General features: G+C 45.3%; 1 protein-coding gene across 3 annotated transcripts in view; it reads right to left on the bottom strand.

Annotated features, from left to right (window-relative positions):
- Positions 1 to 24,157, bottom strand: part of PNPLA7 (patatin like phospholipase domain containing 7) — a 126,204-nt gene that overhangs the window by 82,030 nt on the left and 20,017 nt on the right. For all 3 annotated transcript variants that reach the window (XM_065036068.1, XM_065036066.1, XM_065036069.1), the window contains exons 12-19: positions 23,649 to 23,793; positions 22,592 to 22,684; positions 18,144 to 18,244; positions 16,701 to 16,847; positions 12,854 to 12,931; positions 10,921 to 11,126; positions 5,441 to 5,572; positions 4,428 to 4,551 (exon numbers count right to left, since the gene is read on the bottom strand). In XM_065036068.1, coding sequence (XP_064892140.1) covers positions 4,428 to 4,551; positions 5,441 to 5,572; positions 10,921 to 11,126; positions 12,854 to 12,931; positions 16,701 to 16,847; positions 18,144 to 18,244; positions 22,592 to 22,684; positions 23,649 to 23,793 — 1,026 coding nt within the window. The remainder of the gene's footprint in view (positions 1 to 4,427; positions 4,552 to 5,440; positions 5,573 to 10,920; positions 11,127 to 12,853; positions 12,932 to 16,700; positions 16,848 to 18,143; positions 18,245 to 22,591; positions 22,685 to 23,648; positions 23,794 to 24,157) is intronic.

Raw genomic sequence — 24,157 nt, forward strand, 5'->3', positions numbered from 1 at the left:
TGAACCAAAACATTGCTGCAGCTTTCCCACCCAGTGGGGCATTTTGGAAAGCTGACTGGTTTGCACATCAGACGCTGCAGACACCAGTTTTAGGTGGCTATCACTAAGTCTGGCTATAAACTACATAAGAGCCCAGGTTTTAAAAATATTCTAAGTTCAGCAGCTGTCACTGAGGTCCCCAAGAACTGCCTGGCATTTAGTCATCCGTTCTATAGGAACCCAGCTGAGACAGCGTTGACTTGCATAGAAAGCGAATGGCATAGAAGATTCTGTCACATCCGTGTATTTGAAGGGAGTGGGCAGGATACAAATCACTGTTCTTCAGCAGTTTGCCTGATATCGACAGGCATAACAAATAAACAAAGCAAAAGGAATCCTCTTTCTCAGACTGTGTGTTAATGACATCAGGACAACAACAGTAAAAATGACAATTTTCAGCAGTTAAGCAAGATCAGAACTAAAGCAGCTGTATCAAGAAAAAAAATGAGACTAATATAAGCATTTTAAACAAATAATTTGGTGAAGAGAAGCCCTTTCACTCTATCAACACACAGTGGGCTTTCCTGATTTCCTCTGGGGTCATGGTTGAAATGATCCCATAAGAGTTACTGTTTTGCTTGCGAAACGGTTTAATAAAATTAACATTTTACCACCAGTGCATCTGTAGCAACGGCCCTAATGAATTAAAAGATTCCACCCAAAATGGGTTCAATCACAGTCTGTAGACAATCAGACTTGGGTCAACTGTATTTCAAGTGATTAACTGTATTTCAGATGTGAGGCAACTATCTAACAGACTCATCATTGTCCTTTAGACACTACCTGGAAGGCTAAAAATCAATCAGGACTTGATGTGACCAGACAGAGCAGCTGGAGTTGCCCATCACTGGTGGCAGCAGCGTCGCCCCAAAAAGCTCCTGGGGAGTCGGGATCATTTTCCCAACAGAACCGTCCTCATCAGCTCTTCACAGAATTACACAGGGAAGGGAAACTTGAGTTTCTACTCTGTTCTCTCCCCCTGAACCGACAGACCACAGAAACAGATGCCATTGAGTCAGTAGAAGGAACAAAACAGTTCAAGCCACAAGTTTAGCCTTGGGAGCGCACACACATGCTTGAAAATTAACATCGTCTGGAATCCTTCACTTTTTTAGTGCTTTTCTTCTGAAAGAAGAAATGGCAGACACTCGTCTCTCATGCATATGCCACGCAGCATTTTTAAAGTTCTGATATAAAGGCAATAAACAAAACCCCACTGACTACAAGACTCTTGTCTTTTGTTCGTGCCCACAGTTCCAAATGACATGGGAGGTCTTGGAGGGGTTTCAGGGAAGAACATCCCACCAGTGGACCAAAATAACAATTACCAACCGCTCATTTCATTCCTAGAACCCTCTAATTACTTTACCTTCAGGGAAAATACCCAGCCCTACAGGAGGCTTTTAAAGGTTTATAACAGATCCTGCAGAAGGGGATAAACAAAAGGGAAAATGTCATTTTACTAATGCCCTCTGCAAAGAACGACTACATTAATCTTGGCAATCTTTACCACTCCTCCCCCGTGTTTTCAAAAGACAGCCAGAGCATGGGGATTTGTTCAACAAATGGCAGCATGAGTCAGTGGGCCTGGAGCTGTGGGTAGAAGGAGAAGATGACATCCATAGAGACACAAAAGTCTTCAAAATGATTCATGTCATAACACGGATCCAGAAAAGTGAGTTATGGTTTAGAGATCAACTAGATGGGTATTTCTGTATCAATGCCCAGGGACTCATGGCAAACATGGTATGGTTACATCAAACACATCCTGGTCCATCTACCGCATCAATCTCCCTCTTCACAGTATTAACAGTTGAGCCAGCACCAAACCTTCTGCCAAAACCACAGAATCCCAGGACGTCAGGGGTTGGAAGGGCCCTGGAAAGCTCATCCAGTGCAATCCCCCCATGGAGCAGGAACACCCAGATGAGGTTACACAGGAAGGTGTCCAGGCGGGTTGGAATGTCTGCACAGAAGGAGACTCCACAACCCCCCTGGGCAGCCTGGGCCAGGCTCTGCCACCCTCACCGGGAACAAATTTCTTCTCAAATTTCAGTGGAACCTCTTGTGTTCCAGTTTGCACCCACTGCCCCTTGTCCTGTCACTGGTTGTCACCCAGAAGAGCCTGGCTCCATCCTCCTGACACTCCCCCTTTCCACATTGATCCCCAGAAATGAGTCCCCCCTCAGTCTCCTCTTGTCCAGCTCCAGAGCCCCAGCTCCCTCAGCCTTTCCTCACATGGGAGATACTCCACTCCCTTCAGCATCTTGGTGGCTGCGCTGGACTCTCTCCAGCAGTTCCCTGTCCTGCTGGAACTGAGGGGCCACAGCTGGACACAATATTCCAGGTGTGGTCTCCCCAGGGCAGAGCAGAGGGGCAGGAGAACCTCTCTGACCTACTGACCACCCCCTTCTAACCCACCCCAGGTACCATTGGCTTCCTGGCCACAAGGGCCCAGTGCTGGCTCATGGTCACCCTGCTGTCCCCAGGACCCCCAGGTCCCTTTCCCCTACACTGCTCTCTAATAGGCCATTCCCCAACTTATACTGGAACCTGGGGTTGTTCCTGCCCAGATACAAGACTCTACACTTGCCCTTGTTATATTTAATTAAATTTTTCCCTGCCCAAAAGAAACAGCACTAGTGAGTTCAGAGCACACACTCCGCTGTCCCTCAAAACTGCTTTCAGAAAGTACATCATCTCTGTTGTCTTCACCTGGGAGCTTTGCAAAACTCCAGAAGCTTGACAGTGGAGCTGCAGATCATGGCTGGTGACAGAAAGGAGGGAAAGGACCAGGAAAACGCTTGTACATGTCAAAACTGCCGAACCCTTATTTACACACTGAAAGGCCTCATACCAGCATGACTAGTCATAAAACATCTTGGCTTTTGTTCCTGTCAGACCACGTCATTTTTATCTTTAATGAGGTAGCCCAAAAAAGAACAAAGAAATAAAATTTGTGAGTGTGCGCAGCACTCTCCAGAATGGACCAAATACAGTCCCAAGGCAACAGAACTCCCCAGCCAGAAGCAGCACTGATCTTGGGAAGATATCCTTAAATACTGTCCACATACAACTCCACGAATACGGTGCAGTTATCAGTCCAGATCACCTTCGTCTTCTACTGGCCACATCACCAGAATTGCCTCTTGTACTTTGTTGCAGTCACTGAATGACACACCATTTATTTTAAAGTTACCAGGCAAGCTGTGAACACGCATTGAAAAGATTGGGAACCCGCACCCTCCTTACCAGAACACTTTTTACTTCTCTCCAGAAACTCAGCTCAGATGCCAGGTCAGCTCCCAGGCTCTCGGAGCTCAACAGAGCTCTGCCACCAACAGTGACAATCCGGATACCAGCCTGTCACCCACCACCAGGCCTGGGTGCCAATGGTGTGTCATGTCACCCACCACCAGGCCTGGGTGCCCATGGTGTGTCCTGTCACCCTCTGGGACAGACCCAGCGGGATCCCAGGAAGGGCACAGGAACAGAGCAGAACCTCTACCAGTGGGTAACACTGAGCTGCTGCATCCTGCCACTTTCAGAAACATCACTTCTTGCAGTCAGCATCATCTTGAAACCAGCCTTGTCCTCCTCCTTCCTCTCCCTCCAGATCGCTATAAACAAGAATTTCTTCCCATAGCACTAACATTTCTTTTTGCTTTGTTCAGAGCTGTGCTAATTCTGGCTATAAACATACATATGAAACAATCAGGTTTCAGCTCAGAAAGCAGAAAAGGGCCTGAACAACAATCTCAGAACTTCAGAAACCTTCCGATTTTAAGTACAAAAGTCAAAGACGCCATACATATTCACGATGTACAACTCCTATTTCAGTTGTTCAGCGAGGTATGAAAACAAAAATTGACCACGGGAGAGAAACTAAACATGGATAAATGCTCCAATTTTGAAATCAAAAGTTGTTTTAACACCTTTTAATAACTATGCATTCCCTGAACAACATGATGCAGCTTTGCAGTCTGCTCTGGTAACTTGGACTAGACGCTTCCAGGGAGCTGCAGCCAAACTGAATCTAAGATATTAAACTTATTCAAACCATCCTTTAGTCCACATTCCTGCACTACTCTTGAACTATTCTAGCAGGCTGCTGTCCTCTCAGTGTGAACAAAAGCAACGCGCATCACCAAAGAGCATTGTGCAGGGCTATTTGTTTGGTTGTGACTCTTAACTCTTAAAACCAAGTCTAATAACGCCATTCACGTATTATATATAAAGTTTCCACACAGAAGGGATTTTCCATCTTTTCCACTTGTGAAAGCCCTTAACCAAGAGCAACAATTGATCAAAGCGAGATTTTGTTTGTTTAGCGTGGAGTCAATACCAATTTCTCAGCCAATCCATTCGGTTTTGAAAGCGGCTCTTACCACTCCAATCAAGTCTCCTCGGCCGTATTCCCCCGTCAGGTGCTTTTTTCCATTATCCATCTTGATGACCGAACGAAGTCGACCGTTCAACACAATGTACGTGCAGTCGGACTTGTCACCCTGCCTGCAGCAAGAATAATCAATAACGACGATTAGCGAAGCATCTTTGCTCAGCAAATGCATCCGCAGTCATTCTCCAAGGAAGGTTTTGCTGGTCCGAGTGCCGTTTGGAACACAGATTTCCAGCATGGATGAAATGCCACACTTCTGGTAGCCGAGGTACAACTAACATGAGGAATTCCAAAGGATTTTAACAAGATATTGACAGCTGTGACTGCTTTGATGCACAAAGTAATCCAACACTTCATTGGCATTGGTGCTGTGGGTATAGTTACAAAAATTAAAATTACACAGCACGTAAAATTATAGGACACATACTAAAATTACAATTACACATACTAAATAAGATCTTAATTCTCCCGCCACTGCAGCAACCGTATAATGGTTCAAGTGCATCCTAGCACAAAAATCCATAAAACTGAGTTTTCCCAAGGGTAACTTTTGCCCCTTAAACATAAAGCGCAGTGCTGATGTTGAATAAGCCTACCTGAAATTCCTTTGAGTTTTGTTGTTTAGTTTAGAAAGGCTGAAAAACTTTTGGAGCAACAGACATTCCTGCCCTTAAGAATGCAGAAACTACCACCAGAACATACAACTGTGTCTTAACCAACTACGTCACTTTAAAAGCTTACCGGGATCACATAAACGATGAGCAACAGTATGACAGCATTTTAATAACACCTGGAGGCAATAGACTGAAGCAACATTGAAGGGTATTGCAGAAAGAAAACAATCTCAAAATAGGCCAATGGATAAACCTGATGGAATGGTTGATAAATTTAGTCCAATGAGTTTCTTATTCTATATATCTCCAAGGGATATATATCGCCAGCTCCTTAACTTTGAAAACTTAAATACTCAAGAGACAACATACAGTTTTGTCCACATCTCACCTGTAAACAGCTCGTCCGGCCTCAACCTCCATCCAATCCAGGGCAAAGTCGATTTGTCGAACAAAGGGGGACATTCTCTTCAGCACAGTGTGGGCCACACCGAGCACCACGCTTGGCTGCTCCCGCATTATCCTAGAAGGGACCAAAACAAGAGTGTAATTCAAGTACTTCTCTAAAATATAACAGCAAAAGGTGCACGCAGGCACAACATCCCAACACCGCTGTTGCCAATGCAGCCGGGCTGTTGTACAGACACTGATTCCAAAGATAGCACGTACCCCTATACACACTCCGCTACTGCCACAACCACAGGACATCAGTGATAATTTGACAAAGTAAAGGTTGCAGCCTTCCAAGTAGCCAAAATTAAACATAATTCAAAGTTGACGCTGTCCTAGTGGCGGTCAGGCCGTGCTGGCAGGATTAGTTAGTCCTGCTGTCCGGCCCAACTCCCTCTCTCAGTGACGAGCGGGTGGCCGGGAGCTGCACAAGCTCCTGGTTCTGAGCCACCCAACGAGCTCCCTCCCCTTCATCCAGGTCTCTTTTGACTCAGGGAAACATTCATCTTGTCCAGAAGATTCTCCCTTCCTGCTGTTCTGCACCTCCCACACATGTGCTCGCTGTTTCCCACAGATTCTATACCAGGTCTGAACCTTATCACAGGTAAAGTCTGATGCTCTTTTAAGAGACCTGCTCGGTATTTCAAATGTTCCCTTTTCCCTGTTGCAAAGCCCACAAAGAACTGAAACATCTTCTAATAAAGCTTCTGATCTTCACGCTGAATCTTTTGAGTGATGCTTTAAAGTCTCGAGTAATAAAGACACCATATAATTCAATACTTTGCTCAAACTTTGAGAGTGTTCTGCCAGGGATAATTGCAAACTCAAGACTGACTGCAAGGCCTGAGGGAAATCACTCACAGACACCTGAGAACTGCTTGGGGATGTCTCATTTCTCATTCTTTTTAGACTAAAGATCACTGAATCATGTCACTTTGTGAGTAAGCACTCAAACCCTCACCGAAGCGCTGCTCCACAGGGGCCGACTGATCACACACATCTCTGGGTGCTGTACCTGTTAGGACTCCTCATCTTTTCTGTTCCTGCACAATCAAGAGCAATTGATGGCAAACTAGTAAAAAATAGTTCTTTCAGAAGAGGCAGCACAGTGCAGAAAGAAGTAGGTGAGTGTTTGCAGAGCCGGTACGTGACATGCACACAGACAGAGATGAGGGAGGTTTGTTAAAGCCACACGTGGGCAGAAAGAGGAGAAAATGATAAACACTTGGTGCGTTTTCTGCTTCGATGTTCCCTTCACAATGGAGATACCAGACTGCCATAAAACAATCTGCTCAGGAGACCCTGTGGGAGCTCTCGCTAATCACTAATCGTGTGAGCTTCAGATCTACTCTCACACCCTAGAAAATGGGAAGGAGGAGAGAAGGGCATGGAAGGAGCACTGTGGGTCTTGTTCCTGAACTGAAACATGGTTCCTCGTGGACCATTGTAATCTGGAAGAAACCAGAGAAAGCCTGAGTAGAGATGTGCAATCCTACAATGTGATATCAAAAGCAAACTCAGCAGGGGCTCTGTACTGCCTGGATGAAGCACAGAAACCTCCAAAACCTCTGATCTCTCCTTCATTAGTCCTGCAGCAAGAGACCCAGAGCTGACAGTGACTGTGGGGCACGTGGGCACGCAGGACACTGGGGAAGCTTTTGTGTTTATCACACGACTGTTCTACTGTCCTTGAGCCTCAAATTACTTCTTTCTGCAATAATTGATTTCACAATTTCTTCAGCTAGAACCCCTGAATTTGCAACAGAAGAGGCACGTAGACGTGTATCCCTGTTCCATACTGAGCTCGTCACACTCATTCCCCTGCACTCATATACGCTACGAGGTAAATTAAACCGAGCACCAACTCCTACATTTAGCACTGATTAAAAGCCAGTCTGCAGAACAGGATTATGAAAAGCAGGATGGCTTTCCTCTCCTGCGCTGACATTTCCATGCCCCCATCCCCAACCCAAGATGCCTACAGACCCCCTTCATTTCAACAAGCTCTTATTGCACATGAAAATAGTATTACCTTATGGAAACTTTACCACGCCAACCTAACTGGGAGCAAAGGACGAAGAGACAGGATAAACTAATAAAGACAAGCCTTATTCCTCACCACACACAAACCCCCCAGCCCTATCCCCCTTCTCAGCTGATCTACAAGTTAAATAAACCTCCAGAAAACTCCTGAATGGTTTAGCTCATTGTTTTTACTCTATTTTCTTACTTAGCTCTCAAGTCCCCTCCCACACGGGCTGTCTGCTGTGATCAATAAAAGCCATTGACTCCTTTTCCTCCCTCAAGTCATGTATCTCAATACTTAATGCATTCCAAATGTAAACTACCAACAGGCTGCTTTTATTTCCATCTGGAGCCCTCTGTTATTTCACTGAATGCCATATAGCTTCTATGTGAGTATTAACACAGAAGGTAAAAGCCCAGCCTTGTGCACAGGAAGAGAACAATAGATTTTTCTACATTATCAGTCAGGTTTCCTTCCTCTCACTTGGGCATTTCCATCTTTGCTCTTGTGCTTTGCACATACCTGGCACTGGGAAAATTAAAAGCCAAAGCTCTGTGCTACAGAAACCTGGCTTTGAAGGGACCCTCAGGATTCTTTATTAGAAAGCTCACCCAATATAGCGATGAAAGGGCTGAACTAGCATCCGTGAAATCCTGGGACTTCAGCAGATATTCTTGTGGATGTGGACGCAACTTGATATTCAGCTTGGCTGGCAACGCAAACTAACAATCAAAGCATTCCTGCTAATCTGGCAAACGCAGATGATTAAGACTCCAAACTGTGAAATTTCCCGAAGCAGAAAATGTGACTGAGTCCCCGGTACAGCAGAACCCGAACACATTCCCTCGAGAGCCTGGTGACAACTTGATTACACCGTTTGCCAGGAGCCACCAACAGCTGCAGCGTGGGCAGCGCACACCAAGCATCACCCAGGCAAACAGCAATGCCGTTATGGTATAGACCATATAATTAGCCTGTACCACCCCTATACTTACCCTCTACATTTACAGAGAGTTATTTAGTTACGTTAGCAATACGGAAAAGGCTCCTGCCCCAAAGTTTCAGGGAAAAGGATTTAATCTGTTGTCCAACATCCAACACGTGATTCTAAACCCTGGGCTACGTCCACTACTGTGCTCTTTGCCTTAAGGGAACTATTGACCATGTTCTTTCTGCTTCACCTTCTCATTAATTATTGACAAAAAACCCACACAGGATGTTCCAGGGCAGCTGAAAGAAAAGAAGTAACATATTTTACAAGACAGGAAGAAAGGAATTTTGGAGAATAATGGAGGTTTTAGTCAAATTTCTTCTGGTCAATAAGCAAGATAACAGCCAGGAAAAAATAGATCCTGCGAGATTCTGAGTGAAGGGAAAAACCCAACGTGGTATGACTCTGAGCACAGAATCAGGCACAAGAAGCCTTCTAATTTTACCAACAAGTTTTTCTTTCTCATAGAGTTCAAAGCGAAAATGAACAAACTCAAAGAAACCTCCCGCTTTTCAAAGACTTTCCACAATGACGCTTTTAAATATGGGAACAAGAGAAGTGATATAAAGCTTGGGTTTCAGGAGACATCGTGAAGACAGAATGCTGAAATATCACAGAGCTCGTAAAATGCAATCCGCCTTTTAAAGGGGAAAAAGAAAGATCTGGAAAGGTCCCAAAAATGACAAAGAGGTGACACGGTGATGGGTTTGAGATCACTGACTGGTAAGGGGAAGCCAAAAGGTGAGCTGGAATAGAAAAGAGACAACTCAGTTCTTGAGAGAGAACTCAGGAAAATGAGCTCAAACAACTGAGAGAGTTAAACCAGGATTGAATATCACAAAAAACCAAACCAACCAACCAAACAAACAAACCAAAAGACACACAACAAAGAGGAAAATGTGGAATCTGACTGGTTGGCTGAGACAACATAATGAAATTACAAGTCAGAAACAAGCAGGAAAACAATATTAGAAGAAAGAAGAGTAAAGCAGCTTAGAAGAAATAGATCCGATACTAAATGGAATGGCACAAGTGGGGAGCATCGATCAGAAATTAGGTCGGAAAGTCGACATCGACCGCACAGACCTGCACAAACCCAGCTAATGAAGAGGAGAACAGCCCGTTTGCTTCTACAGCACACAGCCCTGTGCCTGAGGTTCCACTTCAATTTGAGAAGCAACTTGTTCCTGGTGAGGGTGGCAGAGCCTGGCCCAGGCTGCCCAGGGGGTTGTGGAGTCTCCTTCTGTGCAGACATTCCAACCCGCCTGGACACCTTCCTGTGTAACCTCATCTGGGTGTTCCTGCTCCATGGGGGGATTGCACTGCATGAGCTTTCCAGGGCCCTTCAACCCCTGACACTCTGGGATTCTGTGATTCTGTGATCCCACACGTAACACAGGACTGACGGCACATTCAAGCAGAAGTTGAAAAAGGAGTTTAGAAAAATCAAAGAGAGGTACTTGGCACAAACAATGTGAGTGAATAATAGTCAGTCTTAACAGGATCGTGGAATACATCAAGAGCATTACTCATTCATGTTGAAGAACGAGGCTAACCACAGTTACATTGGGTTTTTAATTAAGAAACACCTATAGCCCCCTTCGAGCACTAAGTCACAAACTGCTCGCCAGGTCAAGAGAAGAACCTGTCACAGGGACACTGATCTTTGTCCTGTTCTGTTGGTGAGCACTGAAAACCTACAGCTACCTCAGGACCGATGGTTCACAGCACATGCAACAGCCTGGGCCATGTTTGGAAACAACTAGGGTGGCTCCCCAGCTAAAAGAGACAATGAATCCAAAAGAAAGGGCCTGGCAAAGAAGCTCTTAACCCAGCAAAGCACAGGCTCTGGCCAGACTTTCTTATTTGGATTATGAAGAATATTGAGTCTCAGGTCATAAATTACACTCCATCGGGTTAGGTGCTCTATGAATCTGGAGCGAAGGACGCATCACCATTTAATATTAAAATGTTCCCTGCATTACATCTTGCTGGAGATAAAACCATCTGATAGAGGGGTCAGAGCTCATCTGGGCACTTATAATGCCTGTATAAGAGATATAGAGATATAGAGATATAGAGATATAGAGATATAGAGATATAGAGATATAGAGATATAGAGATATAGAGATATAGAGATACAGAGATACAGAGATACAGAGATACAGAGATACAGAGATACAGAGATACAGAGATACAGAGATACAGAGATACAGAGATACAGAGATACAGAGATACAGAGATATAGAGATAGATATAGATATAGACGTGTGTGTGTGTATATGAAGATGTACTGTAGCAGGACTACGCCACACACATATCCACCACTCCCCTTTGTGCAAAAGGGCCATAAAAAGTTAAAAAATATATGAAAAAATCAATATGTTTTCATGGCAGAACTCACTCATAGAAATGGGACTTGGAAATAGAGAGGAAGCTGCAGTCTCGATTGGCCTTGATGGTGAAAATCAGCGGTTCCCCGGTCAGGACCGCGAGCTGCCCGACGAGCTCCCCGGCGTGGGTGACGAAGAGGCAGGTGTCCTCCTCCGAGTCTATTTTCCGCTGGTACACATGAAGCATCCCCGAGACCACAAAGCAAATATTAACATCCTGGAGAAAATGGAAAAAGAGCTCAATAAACCCCCCAAAGATTTTAAAAGCAATTATGGCAGTGACTGCACTATCACGACCAATCTGTTTTCCAGAAAGCTCCCTATAGTTTTTGAACAATTAGGTGATAAAACAAGGCATAACAGTGAATTATTAAAAGCAGGTTATGAATATTTAAAACTAAGGAGCCACAATATTGAAAAGCATGCTTCTCTTTGTGTGGTTATGAAAAATGAAGGCTGCATCTGTAAGATCGCAAGAAATTACAACAGAATTGTGATGGAGATAAGGGGGTAATCACAGCAGCGTGAGGAGGGACATCACAGTTCAGCAGAGAACAGCAGCACCATAACTGGAGCTGCCCCTCATCCACTTTGCATAAGCTTGTCTATTTACACACAGTATTATTACAAATGAATCTCATTATATCCTAACTACACTTTGCTATAAACAAATAACACTGGATTTCTATTTTACAGGGGTGAAAAAAAACCCAAACAACTTTGCTGCAGCTGAGTGACATCACTGAAAACCTGCAGCGCAGGGCGTGAAAAAGGGCTGCCTGGTGTCCAGAGCTGCTCAGGAAGGATGCGGGTACAATATTACAGAAACACAGAATGGACTGGGTTGGAAAAGCCCTCAGAGATCATCCAGTCCAACCCTTGGTCCAACTCCAGTCCATTGACTAGATCATGGCACTAAGTGCCATGTCCAAGCTCAGTTTAAAAACCTCCAGGGCCGGTGAGTCCAGCACCTCCCTGGGCAGCCATTCCAATCCTGACCACTCTCTCTGCAAAGAATTGCTTTCTGATCTCCAGCCTCAATTTCCCCTGGCAGAGTTGAAGCCCATGGCCCCTTGTCCTATTGCTGACTGCCTGGGAGAAGAGCCCAATCCCCACCTGGCTAGAACTGCCCTTCAGGTAGTTCTAGAGAGTGCTGAGCTCACCTCTAAGCCTCCTCTTCTCCAGACTAAACAAGCCCAGCTCCCTCAGCCTCTCCCCATAGGGCTTGTGCTCAAGTCCCTTCCCCAGTCTTGTTGCTCTTCTCTGGACCCGCTCCAGCACTTCAGTCTCTTTCCTGAGCTGAGGGGCCCAGAACTGAACACAATACTCAGGTGTGGCCTCCCCAATGCAGAGCACAGGGGAAGGATCACTGCCCTTGTCCTGCTGACCACGCTGGTTTGGATACAGGACAGGACACCATTGGCTTTCTTGGCCACCTGGGCACACTGTTGGCTCATGTTGAGCTTCCTGTCCATTAGTCCCCCCAGGTCCCTTTCTGCCTGACTGCTCTCCAGCCACTCTGTGCCCAGCCTGGAGCGCTGCAGGGGGTTGTTGTGGCCAAAGTGCAGCACCCGGCATTTGGCCTTGTTGAACTTCATCCCATTGGAATCAGCCCATTTTTTCAGTCTATCCAGATCCCTCTGCAGAGCCCTCCAGCCTTCCAGCAGGTCCACACGCCCTCCCAACTTGGCGTCAGCAGCAAATTTGCTGATTTCCATCCCTCTGCATGGAGTCACCATATTCCATCCCTCCCATGGAGGTACATAAGAGCTGAAATGGTGCATGTGCAGCAAGGTTGGGAGCTGGGATTGTTTCACCTCAGTAAAAGGAGACTCAGGAGGGGCTGATGGGGAGGGTTTTTTTGTTTATCACCACCAAGGTGTACAAATACTCTATGGTGGGAGGAAAAGCTGAGCCAGACTCAGGTTGTCCGTGCTCGCTCACCTGGTCTCCTTGTCTGGACAGCACAGTCCCGGCCATCACCTGGTGCAGCGTCACTCTGCCGTTCAGCAGCGAAGGATCCTGGGGAAAGAAGAAAGAGTTGACACGTACAGTTTTCTTGTCTGTACACAGGTAAACACGGAAGAATGTGAGGAATGTAAGGATTTTATATTAGTCAGTTTTGCCCCCAGACTCTTTTAAGGGTCTATAACGAAAAGACATCTATATCAGCTGCCCTGAAAATAATGAAATATGAAGCCATTTTCAAAGGAAGGTGAAACCAGAGGAGCCTCTACATCACCGAGGAACTGGACAAGACAATCTAACGCTTGTTCCGTCAGAGCCCTTCCCGGCTCACACAGCTCAGCTCTGCTGTGCACGTGTAGATTTTCACCGGCACTGCAGACCAAAAGCTTCCCCAACTAAATGAATTCTCGTGTGCATGCACATGTGGATTGCACGGGAGAGGGGGGATCTTCCTCCCAACTGAAGAGCACACCAGAGGGAGGATCTTTCCAAAAATCTGCCTCCGGTTTGGGCTTGACCTCAAACCCTTGCCCAGGCAAGCGGCTGAGCTGGTTCGGTGCCTCCTTTCGATTCCTTCCCAGCTCCTGAGCTGGTCACCACCATCACTGAGTGTGGAACACACAAAACCACCAGGCACGGAGAGGATTTGCTTTCATCTCAAAGAACCACCCAGACCATTTGTTGCCCCACGTGCGGTCAGCCTCTCAAACCCCAACGCTTCAGGTCACCGTTGCTTCGGCAAAACCTTCACCTAAACGCGCAAGTCTTAAAGCTCAACGTTTTATTACCATCACCCAAATGGGCACATCTCTGCAAGGACCCTGCTTGGCCCAGTACTTTGCCACGGAGGTAAAACCCCCAAAATCCAGAGAGCTGCGGGCACAGCAAGATACAATTCAGCACAACCTGCCCATAGTCATTGACCTTATTGCAGCAGGAAAACAACACAGCAGAGATGGAAACATTTTACCGCTGTAATTGTTACGCCGGGTTTTTCTCATTTCATTTTCAGTTGAAAAAAAACCACAGGGCTAGTGAAATAATGGGAATTATTCTTTACACTTACGGCTGACAAAAATAACAGATTTTCATCAAAAATTTGTTGAAACTGATCTGCTTCATGGGAACATATCCAATGCGGAGAACCTGACAAGCACCTGTCAAAATATTTCAGTTCAGCAATATCAACTCAACTAATTTCTATGATGTTTTTTCCGTATTTATACTTTAATGGTTGTACAGCATTACCTATAGTTAAAGATGAAGTTCTAACTAGGAAAGTATCGCACAGTAAGGGAATACGAGCTCCCTGATGAGCTCTACTTATCAATGGCTTTTTTTGGCTGCAGTAGCTCTAACAAAAATCATTGCAAAGATTTTCTTTGTGTCTGAGACTATTGGAGTATTGGAATAGATCACAAAGCTGCACAGGCCTCGTTGGAGATCTTCAAGAACAGCTCAGGCAAAAAACTGCCAGAAATGACTTAGCGATGTTTGATTCTGCCTTGGGCATGAAAAGAGCCAGAATGACATCCAAGCAGCCCTTGAAATCCTCATTTTCTGTGCTATTACCGCCCTGATAAAGCAACAATAGAGTTGACAAAGGAGATCACAGACAAGATCCATCCCGCCTGGTATCTCCTCTCTTGAACCGGCAAGACCAGCAAACCCCAGTTCAGCATTGGGGAGTTACAGGGTTGGCGCTAATTAACTTTGCTTGGCAAAGTCACTGGCACAATAAAATCCATTTCCCAGCAAGTTTCTTTCTTTGTGTGACTATAATAGAGAATAAATCAGCAGAGGTTTATGATGCAGAAGTGAAAGCACAAACCACTTATAAACAATAAACAAAAGCAGTAATTAAGTGAGACAGACACATAATTATCTTGTCAAAGCAACTCAATTCCCTCACAACTCAGGCGGAAGATCCGCCCTGCAACACTGTTTAACTCTCATATCATCACTGCAGATAAAGCTGTGAACATGTAAACGTTGTACAAGACTGAAAAACATTCGTGACAGAGACTCCAGGAATTCAAATTATTTAGAACAAAAGAAATGAAAAGATTAATTCTGAAGTCAGATACCTAAGGGTCATTTGAATAATACTGCCTCTCTCCTAGAGTAAATTATCCCCTCCTCTCTCTCTTACATTGAAAACCCTTGAAACAACCAAAACATCACCATCTGTCATCAAAACATCTTGATTTTACTCACACTGATTGGCTGCTCTGAAAAATGACACCTTAAAATGCCTCTGGCCAGCTAAGAAATAAGAGACCTGAGCTAATATTTTAAGAGAAGAGCATCCAGAATTCATTTTCTTCCTTAATATAAGTAGTATTGAACACAGTTTAACACAATGAGATTTTCCTTCCATCACCTATAGAAGAATCAACTTCTGCTATCCTGCATGGAAAAAACTAACAGCAACCTTTAAAAGAGATTTGTAGCATTTGGCATTCCATCAAATTCTTATTCACTTGTGAAAAGCTGAGTTGCCTCAATAAAGTTTCACAACCCTACCTTATTTCATTGTTATTTAGATTTTCAAGTTAAAAACGCTGCCTATTAGATGCTACATTTTAAGAATAGGGTCGAAGTTCACTGGAACAGTAATCTGTTTACAGGTTACTTCATGAGAATTTAATTCTAGATTATTTTTTTAAGTGCTGTAATCAGTAGTTTAGTGATCTTGGATTTTTCGCTTGTGATTCCACTGGTCTAAAATAGAAAACCATCAGCTGTATATTGGATATAAACTGTTGTCACAAGTGGCACCTGAGGCCTGTCCTGTCAAGAACAGAAGGCTGAACACAGCAGAATAAAGTACCTAGTCTGATTTTACTCCATCTGTAACAAGAATTTCTCCTAAAATAGTCTAATAACCTTCCACAAGGATATAAATGCCTGAAAATAATGAAAATTAAGATAAGAAGACTGCGAAGTCTCCTGCAGACCATCAGCCAGTCCTAGGCCTCTCGCTCACATCAGCACCAATGCAGAGCTTCTGCCTCCAGCTTCACTTCTGAAAGGTCACCACCGAGTTTGGAAGTTGCAAGGGGAATAATCTGCAAGTCAGCAGGATATGTTAAAACCCAAAAGTAAAATCTTTTGACGTTCTGCTCAGCGTTGCTTGGTGAGGCCTCGTACAGCGGAGGGGCCTGCAGGGCCAGGCCGCGGCAGCAGCCATGCGCTCTAATAAACTGGGACGTCTGTGACTCGGCCGGACAGATGTACAATTTTCTCAAATTGTCTGATTAGCTGTGTTAACAGATGCACCTCCACAATGAAACGCAGCTGGAGCCACAGAAACCATGAAAACAAACCTTTTCATTGAGAAACGAGGGCTGAGCGTGGTGATGACTGCGAGGGCACCGAGCGCTTCCCTCGGGCACAGGCCCTCAGCTGGGAAATGCACCCACAACGGCCAAAAGCAGAGATTCAGCCCCAAAAACATCAAAACAAGGCACTCGCATGCGATGCCAACAGGATTAATACATTCGGCAACCACCTGAACGCCTTTATGTAGCTTCTTCACACAGTATGTGAGAGTATGAAATTACACAGTGGCAGAAATTCCATGTTTACATCTCACATGGATAAACCTGTACACAGTGAGAAAAGATCCCTGCAGTGCATTTCAGTCTTTTCCAACGGCAGAATAATTCTGATTTATTCAGTCCTGCTAATAACTTCAACAGACTAGAGAATAAAACATTCAGCTAACATACAGTGTACTAGGGAGGCAATTCACTTTTTAGTGCCTGGTGGAAGGAGATTAAAAGCAAAAATAAAGCCATTTTTTCCTGCAATAACTTACATCAAGTTTCATCAAGGTTGAGAAGTCTTTCTTTGCTGCTTCGACGATGGCATCAATATGCTTGTTATTACAGGAATCTTGCGCAGCGCTGTAATAGACAACTGCTGAAGGAGTTTCTGTCACCGTCACCGTCTTCTTCAGTATTGACTGCAAAGAGCAGATACACAACAAGTATTGGTTTAGATGCTATAATTGGCACCCACCCAGAAAAACTTGCCATATCATATGTTCTCTACCCACAACTGGTGGCCTGACAAAGAAAAAAGCTGGGTTTCCAAAAAAGCAACAGCTTGCTAACTTCATTATCCATGTATTTTTCTGCAAGGTTTGACACTCCAGTCAAACAAGGTTACTCATCACAGCCCGCAAAAAGGAAGAATAAGAGACTTTTCGCAAACTGGGCAGCTGCCAGCTTGAAGGAACTAAAACTTGATCAACACCATATACAAAGATGGAAGAAAAGAGAAAATGTCCATGAAGGTCACACCAAGACACAGTTTCTCTTCAGATTTTGGTTTGTGGGTTTACAATTCAAGAGCGGTTTTGTGCTTTTCACTTTCAGGTTAGTCTTTGTAAAAAGCAGGTCACAGAAAGAAAAGATTCATAAATCATGGTTGAAAACCTACAGGAAGTTCACAGGTTTTTAATTCCTTGCTGCAAAGTAGTTCTCACAAATAAAGCGTGGTCTGACAATCAGAGAATCATTCTGGTTAGAAGAGACCCTCAGGATCATTAAGTCCAACCATAACCTAACTAGCACTAAACCATGTCCCTGAGAACCTCATCTAAATGCCTTTTAAACCCCTCCAGGGCTGGTGACTCCAGCACTGCCCTGGGCAGCCTGTTCCAATGCCCCACAGCCCTTTGGGGAAGAAATTGTTCCCACATCCAACCTCAACCTCCCCTGGTGCAACTTGAGGCCGTTTCCTCTGCTCCTGGCGCTTGTTCCTGGGGAGCAGAGCCCGACCCCCCTGGCTCCAAGCTCCTTTCAGGCAGTTCAGAGATCAGAAGGTCTCCCCTCAGCTCCTGTTCTCCAGCTGAACCCCCAGGTCCCTCAGCCGCTCCCATCACACTTGTGCTCCAGCCCCTCTCCAGCTCCGTTCCCTCCTCTGCACTCTCTCTAGTATTTCAAATCCACCTTTCCAAATAATCCTTTTCATGACTCAGACGTAATATCCCCAAAACCAAGCAGCTGCAGTGGTGCTTCGCCACTACTTGCCAAGAGAACTTCCGCAGAGTTTCTAGATCTTCACTAAAACACCTAAAGAGTCACTCTAGTGAAACAACAAACACACCATTCCAAAAGCACCAAACACCACAGTTTGTAGAGAGATGAACACACGCATGGGCACGTATCTGGAGTAAGGAAGAAAATGTTTCTGTTACTCAAGGAACACGATGCGTAAGGAAGCACAAGGCAAGAAGCGCGCTGGCCAGACCCACCTTGCCCGTGGCAGGGCTGCTGACAACCTCCTCGGTGCTGAAGTGCACCCTGGCTCGCTCGTACGCCATGTCCATGTCTGACTTGGCACCACTGGAACTAGCTGCAAGCAACAGAAAAGGTTTTTTAAGCACCTCCTTTATTCCAGTGTCTCAGCAATAGCAGACAGCACACAAAGTCCTGCAACTTTCTTTGTTTCTGAAGCCGAGGATAAAATAGAATGTGGCATCCTCAAATTCTTATTTATTCCCTTTTGACCTGGAAGATCTGATGGGTACTTTAAAGCTTCTCACATATGCAATATGTCCCAAAATTCCCACATCCACTCTGGTTCAGGGTACAACAATCATTTTGGGGCAGACAAAACACAGTCACTCTGACCTGAGGATTATCAGGAAGAGGCAAATCCATCAAACAGATTTTCCTCATCGTTTGCAAGAAATTATTGCTATTAACCTTTTCTCCACCAAACCAACTTTTTTTGTACCCAAGCTGGGAGGAGTGGTGACACTGGAAGCTGTGCTGCCATCAGAGACCTGGACAGGCTGGAGAGCTGGGCGGGGAAAAATGTAATGAAATAGAACAAGGGCAAGTGTAGAGTCTTGAATTTGGGCAGGAACAACCCCAGGTTCCAGTGTAAGTTGGGGAATGACCTATCAGAGAGCAGTGTAGGGGAAAGGGACCTGGGGGTCCTGGGGACAGCAGGGTGACCATGAGCCAGCACTGGGCCCTTGTGGCCAGGAAGCCAATGGTACCTGGGGTGGGTTAGAAGGGGGTGGTCAGTAGGTCAGAGAGGTTCTCCTGCCCCTCTGCTCTGCCCTGGGGAGACCACACCTGGAATATTGTGTCCAGCTGTGGCCCCTCAGTTCCAGCAGGACAGGGAACTGCTGGAGAGAGTCCAGCGCAGCCACCAAGATGCTGAAGGGAGTGGAGCATCTCCCGTGTGAGGAAAGGCTGAGGGAGCTGGGGCTCTGGAGCTGGACAAGAGGAGACTGAGGGGGGACTCATTCCTGGGGATCAATGTGGAAAGGGGGAGTGTCAGGAGGATGGAGCCAGGCTCTTCTGGTGACAACCAGTGACAGGACAAGGGGCAATGGGTACAAACTGGAACACAAAAGGTTTGTCCAATCCCCCCATGGAGCAGGAACACCCAGATGAGGTTACACAGGAAGGTGTCCAGGCGGGTTGGAATGTCTGCAGAGAAGGAGACTCCACAACCTCCCTGGGCAGCCTGGGCCAGGCTCTGCCACCCTCACCAGGAACAAGTTTCTTCCCAAATTTAAGTGGAACCTCCTGTGTTCCAGTTTGCACCCATTGCCCCTTGTCCTGTCACTGGTTGTCACCAGAAGAGCCTGGCTCCATCCTCCTGACACTCCCCCTTTCCATATTGATCCCCAGGAATGAGTCCCCCCCCAGTCTCCTCTTGTCCAGCTCCAGAGCCCCAGCTCCCTCAGCCTTTCCTCACACGGGAGATGCTCCACTCCCTTCAGCATCTTGGTGGCTGCGCTGGACTCTCTCCAGCAGTTCCCTGTCCTGCTGGAACTGAGGGGCCACAACTGGACACAATAGTCCAGATGCAGTCTAAAGAAGCCCAACAAGTTGACCCAAAGATTGTCATCAGCAAAACTTACTAATCATAAGACCAAAAAAAAGAATTTAAAAAGCACTGTTGATGCTACTAAGTGAATTTCACGCACACTGCAACATTAGACCCTAAGTTAGTTATAAATAAAAAAAGCTGGGATGGTGGAAATAGCAGCATGGGACTCCATATGGGCTGGTTTGACTACCTGTCAATTATCCTGCCCTGCAAATCACACTGTCAGCATCATTACCGAGTCCCAGTACACCAAGTGCATTTTAAATCCAAACACGCACTTCTCAGGTTAAACCTCAAGAATCAGATAACGGGCACGTAGGCAGGAAAAGCATCCTCTGCATAGCTGTGCATTTAAAAACTAAATCAGAGGAGAAAGAGGAGGCACTCTAACAGTGCAAGCTTATGTTTCCTAGACTGCTATTCAGAGCAGAAGTCTTCAACTCAGCCGTAGATATAAACTCCCACACGGTGATTAATTAAAGCGCCTTGTTGCAGCAGAACACGCTTGAACTGGAACCGTTGAGTCAAAGGCACAGACGGCAGCGGGAACGCGGGAGGGAGCGCGGCCGCTCGCTGCACACGCTGCCGGGATCCCACCCGCGGCTAAAACAACACCCGACACGTCCCGGCGGCCTCTGCCCTTCCACCCCGCTCCCCGAAGCTGCTTCTCTGCGCTCCTGCGGATGTGCTGCAGGGTCGTGGCTTCACTTTTGAAATGGGAAAAGCAGCTTCTCTTCACTCTTAACAAAAAAACCCCAAACAGCAAACTAATAAAAGCTAACTGCTGTTTAACCTTATAAAATTAAGTTGGGAACGCTTACTTCAAGGAACAATCAAACTGATGAAGTTATCACCTACAAAAGATCCCATTGCTTTATGTTGTTCATCTAATTCTTCTGTACACCAGCCCAGATGCTCCACATGACTTAATTACATCTTTTGCCACAAAAAGGGTTAGTGTACCTAAAAAGCAGACTAGTCAAAGCTGGCGGGATTGTATTGCCCCATCCACGTAACTGCTGTGTTTCAAGTTAGATAACTACACAAAAACCAGGAAAACTACAAAAAAAAACCAGAACAAATTACATCCCAACCCCAGGAGCAAAGTCATTTCCATCAGTTTTTTGCTAGTTCAAGCAAATCGAAGAGATGCTGAGATAACAGCACCTGTGTGACACTAATAACAGACACTCCTCTTTTCTCCGAATCAGTAATGATCATAATCAATATTCCCGCAGAGTCTGAATGCACAGGAAGGTAGGGGAATAGAATCTGAAGCAGTATCTTGATCTTTTCATTGCAGACATCAAGATACTTTCCGTGCAAGCTAAACAGAGACACTAACCTCAGTGCAGTGAACAGAAACCTGCTCTGTTAACCGAGGCAAATCTTAATTACCCAATTAGACATGCTCCTTCTGTCAGTAAAAATTAATTTTCTCTCTCCACTACGCTATGTGTACCCTGCCATCATTCTTACGACACACTAAAGGAGAAAAGAAGGACAAACTGACATATTCGCTGTTAAGCATGCAGGGATCCTTCCACGCCAAAGCTTCTAAGAGCACACATGGGCTCTACCTGCATGGACAGGTCTCAACCTACTGTTCTCCTGAGGTAAAACGGCTGCGTTCAGCGTCAAACTGCTTAATACAGCACTGAACCAAGTCTGCTGGTACATTTTACAAAGCACAGTGTAAAACAACCCGACAGGTATGAAAATAAAGCCATGTCTTGCATAGGTCCGTTCAGTGTTTTCCCTTATTCTGGTTCAGAAAGATGATCTGTGTATCACTAGCCAAAATGCTGCTTCTCTGCCATATCCATCCCTCTGGACATAACACAACACTGAAGTTATGAAAAACCAGAATTGGGACACCATACATTTGCACCGCAGAAATCAAAGAGGAAGTGAAACAGCTCTCCATTGTTACAAATGAAGTAACCGCCTGTTCTCTACATACCAGCAACATAACTTAATAGCAACAAGTGTTCAAAGCCTTTCCTCAGGGCTGACAGCAACACTGAGCACTCCCTCAGCCCATCTCCCCCTGCTAATCGCCTCAGAGTATGTTCTTATCTCCTAAACCATTTAATAGTCAACATAAGTTCTAACACACCCGGCGTATCTTTATTCCGCTGACTAAATTTTATAGAACTTCTGTGTTAATATCTCCATAATGACCACGGTATGTAAGCATGACCTTACAAGCACCTCAGGACAGCAGTTTGGCACTCAGCTAAGGACAGACAGACACTTTCCTTCTGGGATTCACCCAAGAAGTTCCTGTTTCTCCACCTTGGACAAAGTTCACCCACCCGGCCGGCTCAGAGGAAGATGCCACAGCGCAGAGAGCTGAAGTTCAGCGGAATGAACACTGTGGCATCAGAACAGCTCGGCCTCATCAGAGCATTCAATGATAAATCACCTTTATTACCCACTCGAAAGACATTCCTCTAAAAGCAACAAAGCCATGTAATGTTTTCTTTGGGACAATCAGCCAGCAAGAATCGTGTCATGTTCTGCATGAGAGATGACAGCATATCATCATAACTCACTTTGTTTCAGTTACACCAATTAATAAAGCTCTTCATTTGCAGGTCTCTCGGTAGCCAAATTACGTTCCCCATTGTTAATAAAGACAGCAAGGGAATGTTCTCTTAGATAATAGTCTGTTTGTTACTTTAGAAAATACGTTTTTGACAGCTGAGTTAGGAAGCAGCACTGCTGCAAGGTGATTATCTAACATAAAGAGGAAGATTATCTAACCCTGTGCTTAAGAAACCACATCTACCCCCATGTGATTCGATACACCACATCTTCACCACAATTTGGCCAAGTACTACTTACTGGAAGCCTCTGCAGACCCGGTGCAGGGAGGTGAGGAAAGGCTTCTTTTGAAAATATTTTCAGAGTTTTCTGCACCGGGAGTCTTCAGTGTATCTGAAATTTAGAGACCAAAGTTACACAACTGTGAACACAAAGGACTCCCTAAATAAAATACATTTCATTGACAGCAAGAACCTCTCGCTACACACTCTTAAAACTTTTTCATCCAAGGTTGTGTTAAAGGTTTTGAAATACCAATGTTAAACGCTGTTTAAACCTGTTTCCCACTTTGATTTAATTAAAAAAAAATCTTCAGGTTCAGATGCAAAATTTATTTTACTGTGTTCAGCTTCCATAGTGACACTTCAACCCCCAAGCCTACACATATCCAGCAATTTGAACACAAGCCCTATGGGGAGAGGCTGAGGGAGCTGGGCTTGTTTAGTCTGGAGAAGAGGAGGCTTAGAGCTGAGCTCAGCACTCTCTAGAACTACCTGAAGGGCAGTTCTAGCCAGGTGGGGATTGGGCTCTTCTCCCAGGCATCAGCAATAGGACAAGGGGCCATGGGCTTCAACTCTGCCAGGGGAAATTGAGGCTGGAGATGAGAAAGCAATTCTTTGCAGAGAGAGTGGTCAGGATTGGAATGGCTGCCCAGGGAGGTGCTGGACTCACCGGCCCTGGAGGTTTTTAAACTGAGACTGGACATGGCACTTAGTGCCATGATCTAGTGAATGGACTGGAGTTGGACCAAGGGTTGGACTGGATGATCTCTGAGGGCTTTTCCAACCCAGTCCATTCTGTGATTCTGTGATTGATTTGCTAGTATCTGGAGTGCAGAATTTTCACGGCTTCTCCTATGAAGTCAACATCAGGAGCCACTTTTTTCCCACTCCCCCATCGATATCATTAACAACACAGTAATAATTTCGTATTAAAGGTAAGGACTACCCAAAGACTTCAAACCTGAAACTGATTTAAGATAAACCCTAATTATTCTAATAAAACAGAATTCCTCTGACAAATAGCACAACAAAGAGCCTCACAAAGGACTGTTACTACCCATTTCCAGACACATTACCCATTTCCAATGCTTCGTCAGTCTTTTCAAACTTCTCTGTGCGATCTTCCTCAGACATGTTGGACACTTGTCTTTTTAATGCTCTGCTGGAACTTCCTCCAGCTGTGACATTCGCCACGGAGGTGAGCGGGATGGCCTGGCTCTGCTGCGAGGGGAAAACCAATTATACACAGCTTAAACTCAGTTCTGGGACCACCGACCCATTTCTGGAACAATCTCCTTAATTAGCATGAGGAGCGAGCAGAGGGAGATGAGCCGTCTTATCTCTCTTACCTCACGTGCAAATGAACTAAAGTATAAAAAACTTCTCACTTGGGACACTAGTAATGAAGTTTCATTGCACCTGCCACCAAGAGAGCTACAGAGACCATCGCTGCATCGACAGACCCTTGGAGTGCTGAAATTGCAGCTTCTGATACCTTTAGCTCTCTTTGTTCTCTCTTTCTAACATAAGGGTAATATCATTGTGAGTTTTGTTGTTGAAGTCTTGTTAAGGTTTATGATAAAGT

The sequence above is a fragment of the Columba livia genome, chromosome 19 (genome assembly GCF_036013475.1).
Source record: "Columba livia isolate bColLiv1 breed racing homer chromosome 19, bColLiv1.pat.W.v2, whole genome shotgun sequence".
Lineage (NCBI taxonomy): Eukaryota > Metazoa > Chordata > Aves > Columbiformes > Columbidae > Columba > Columba livia.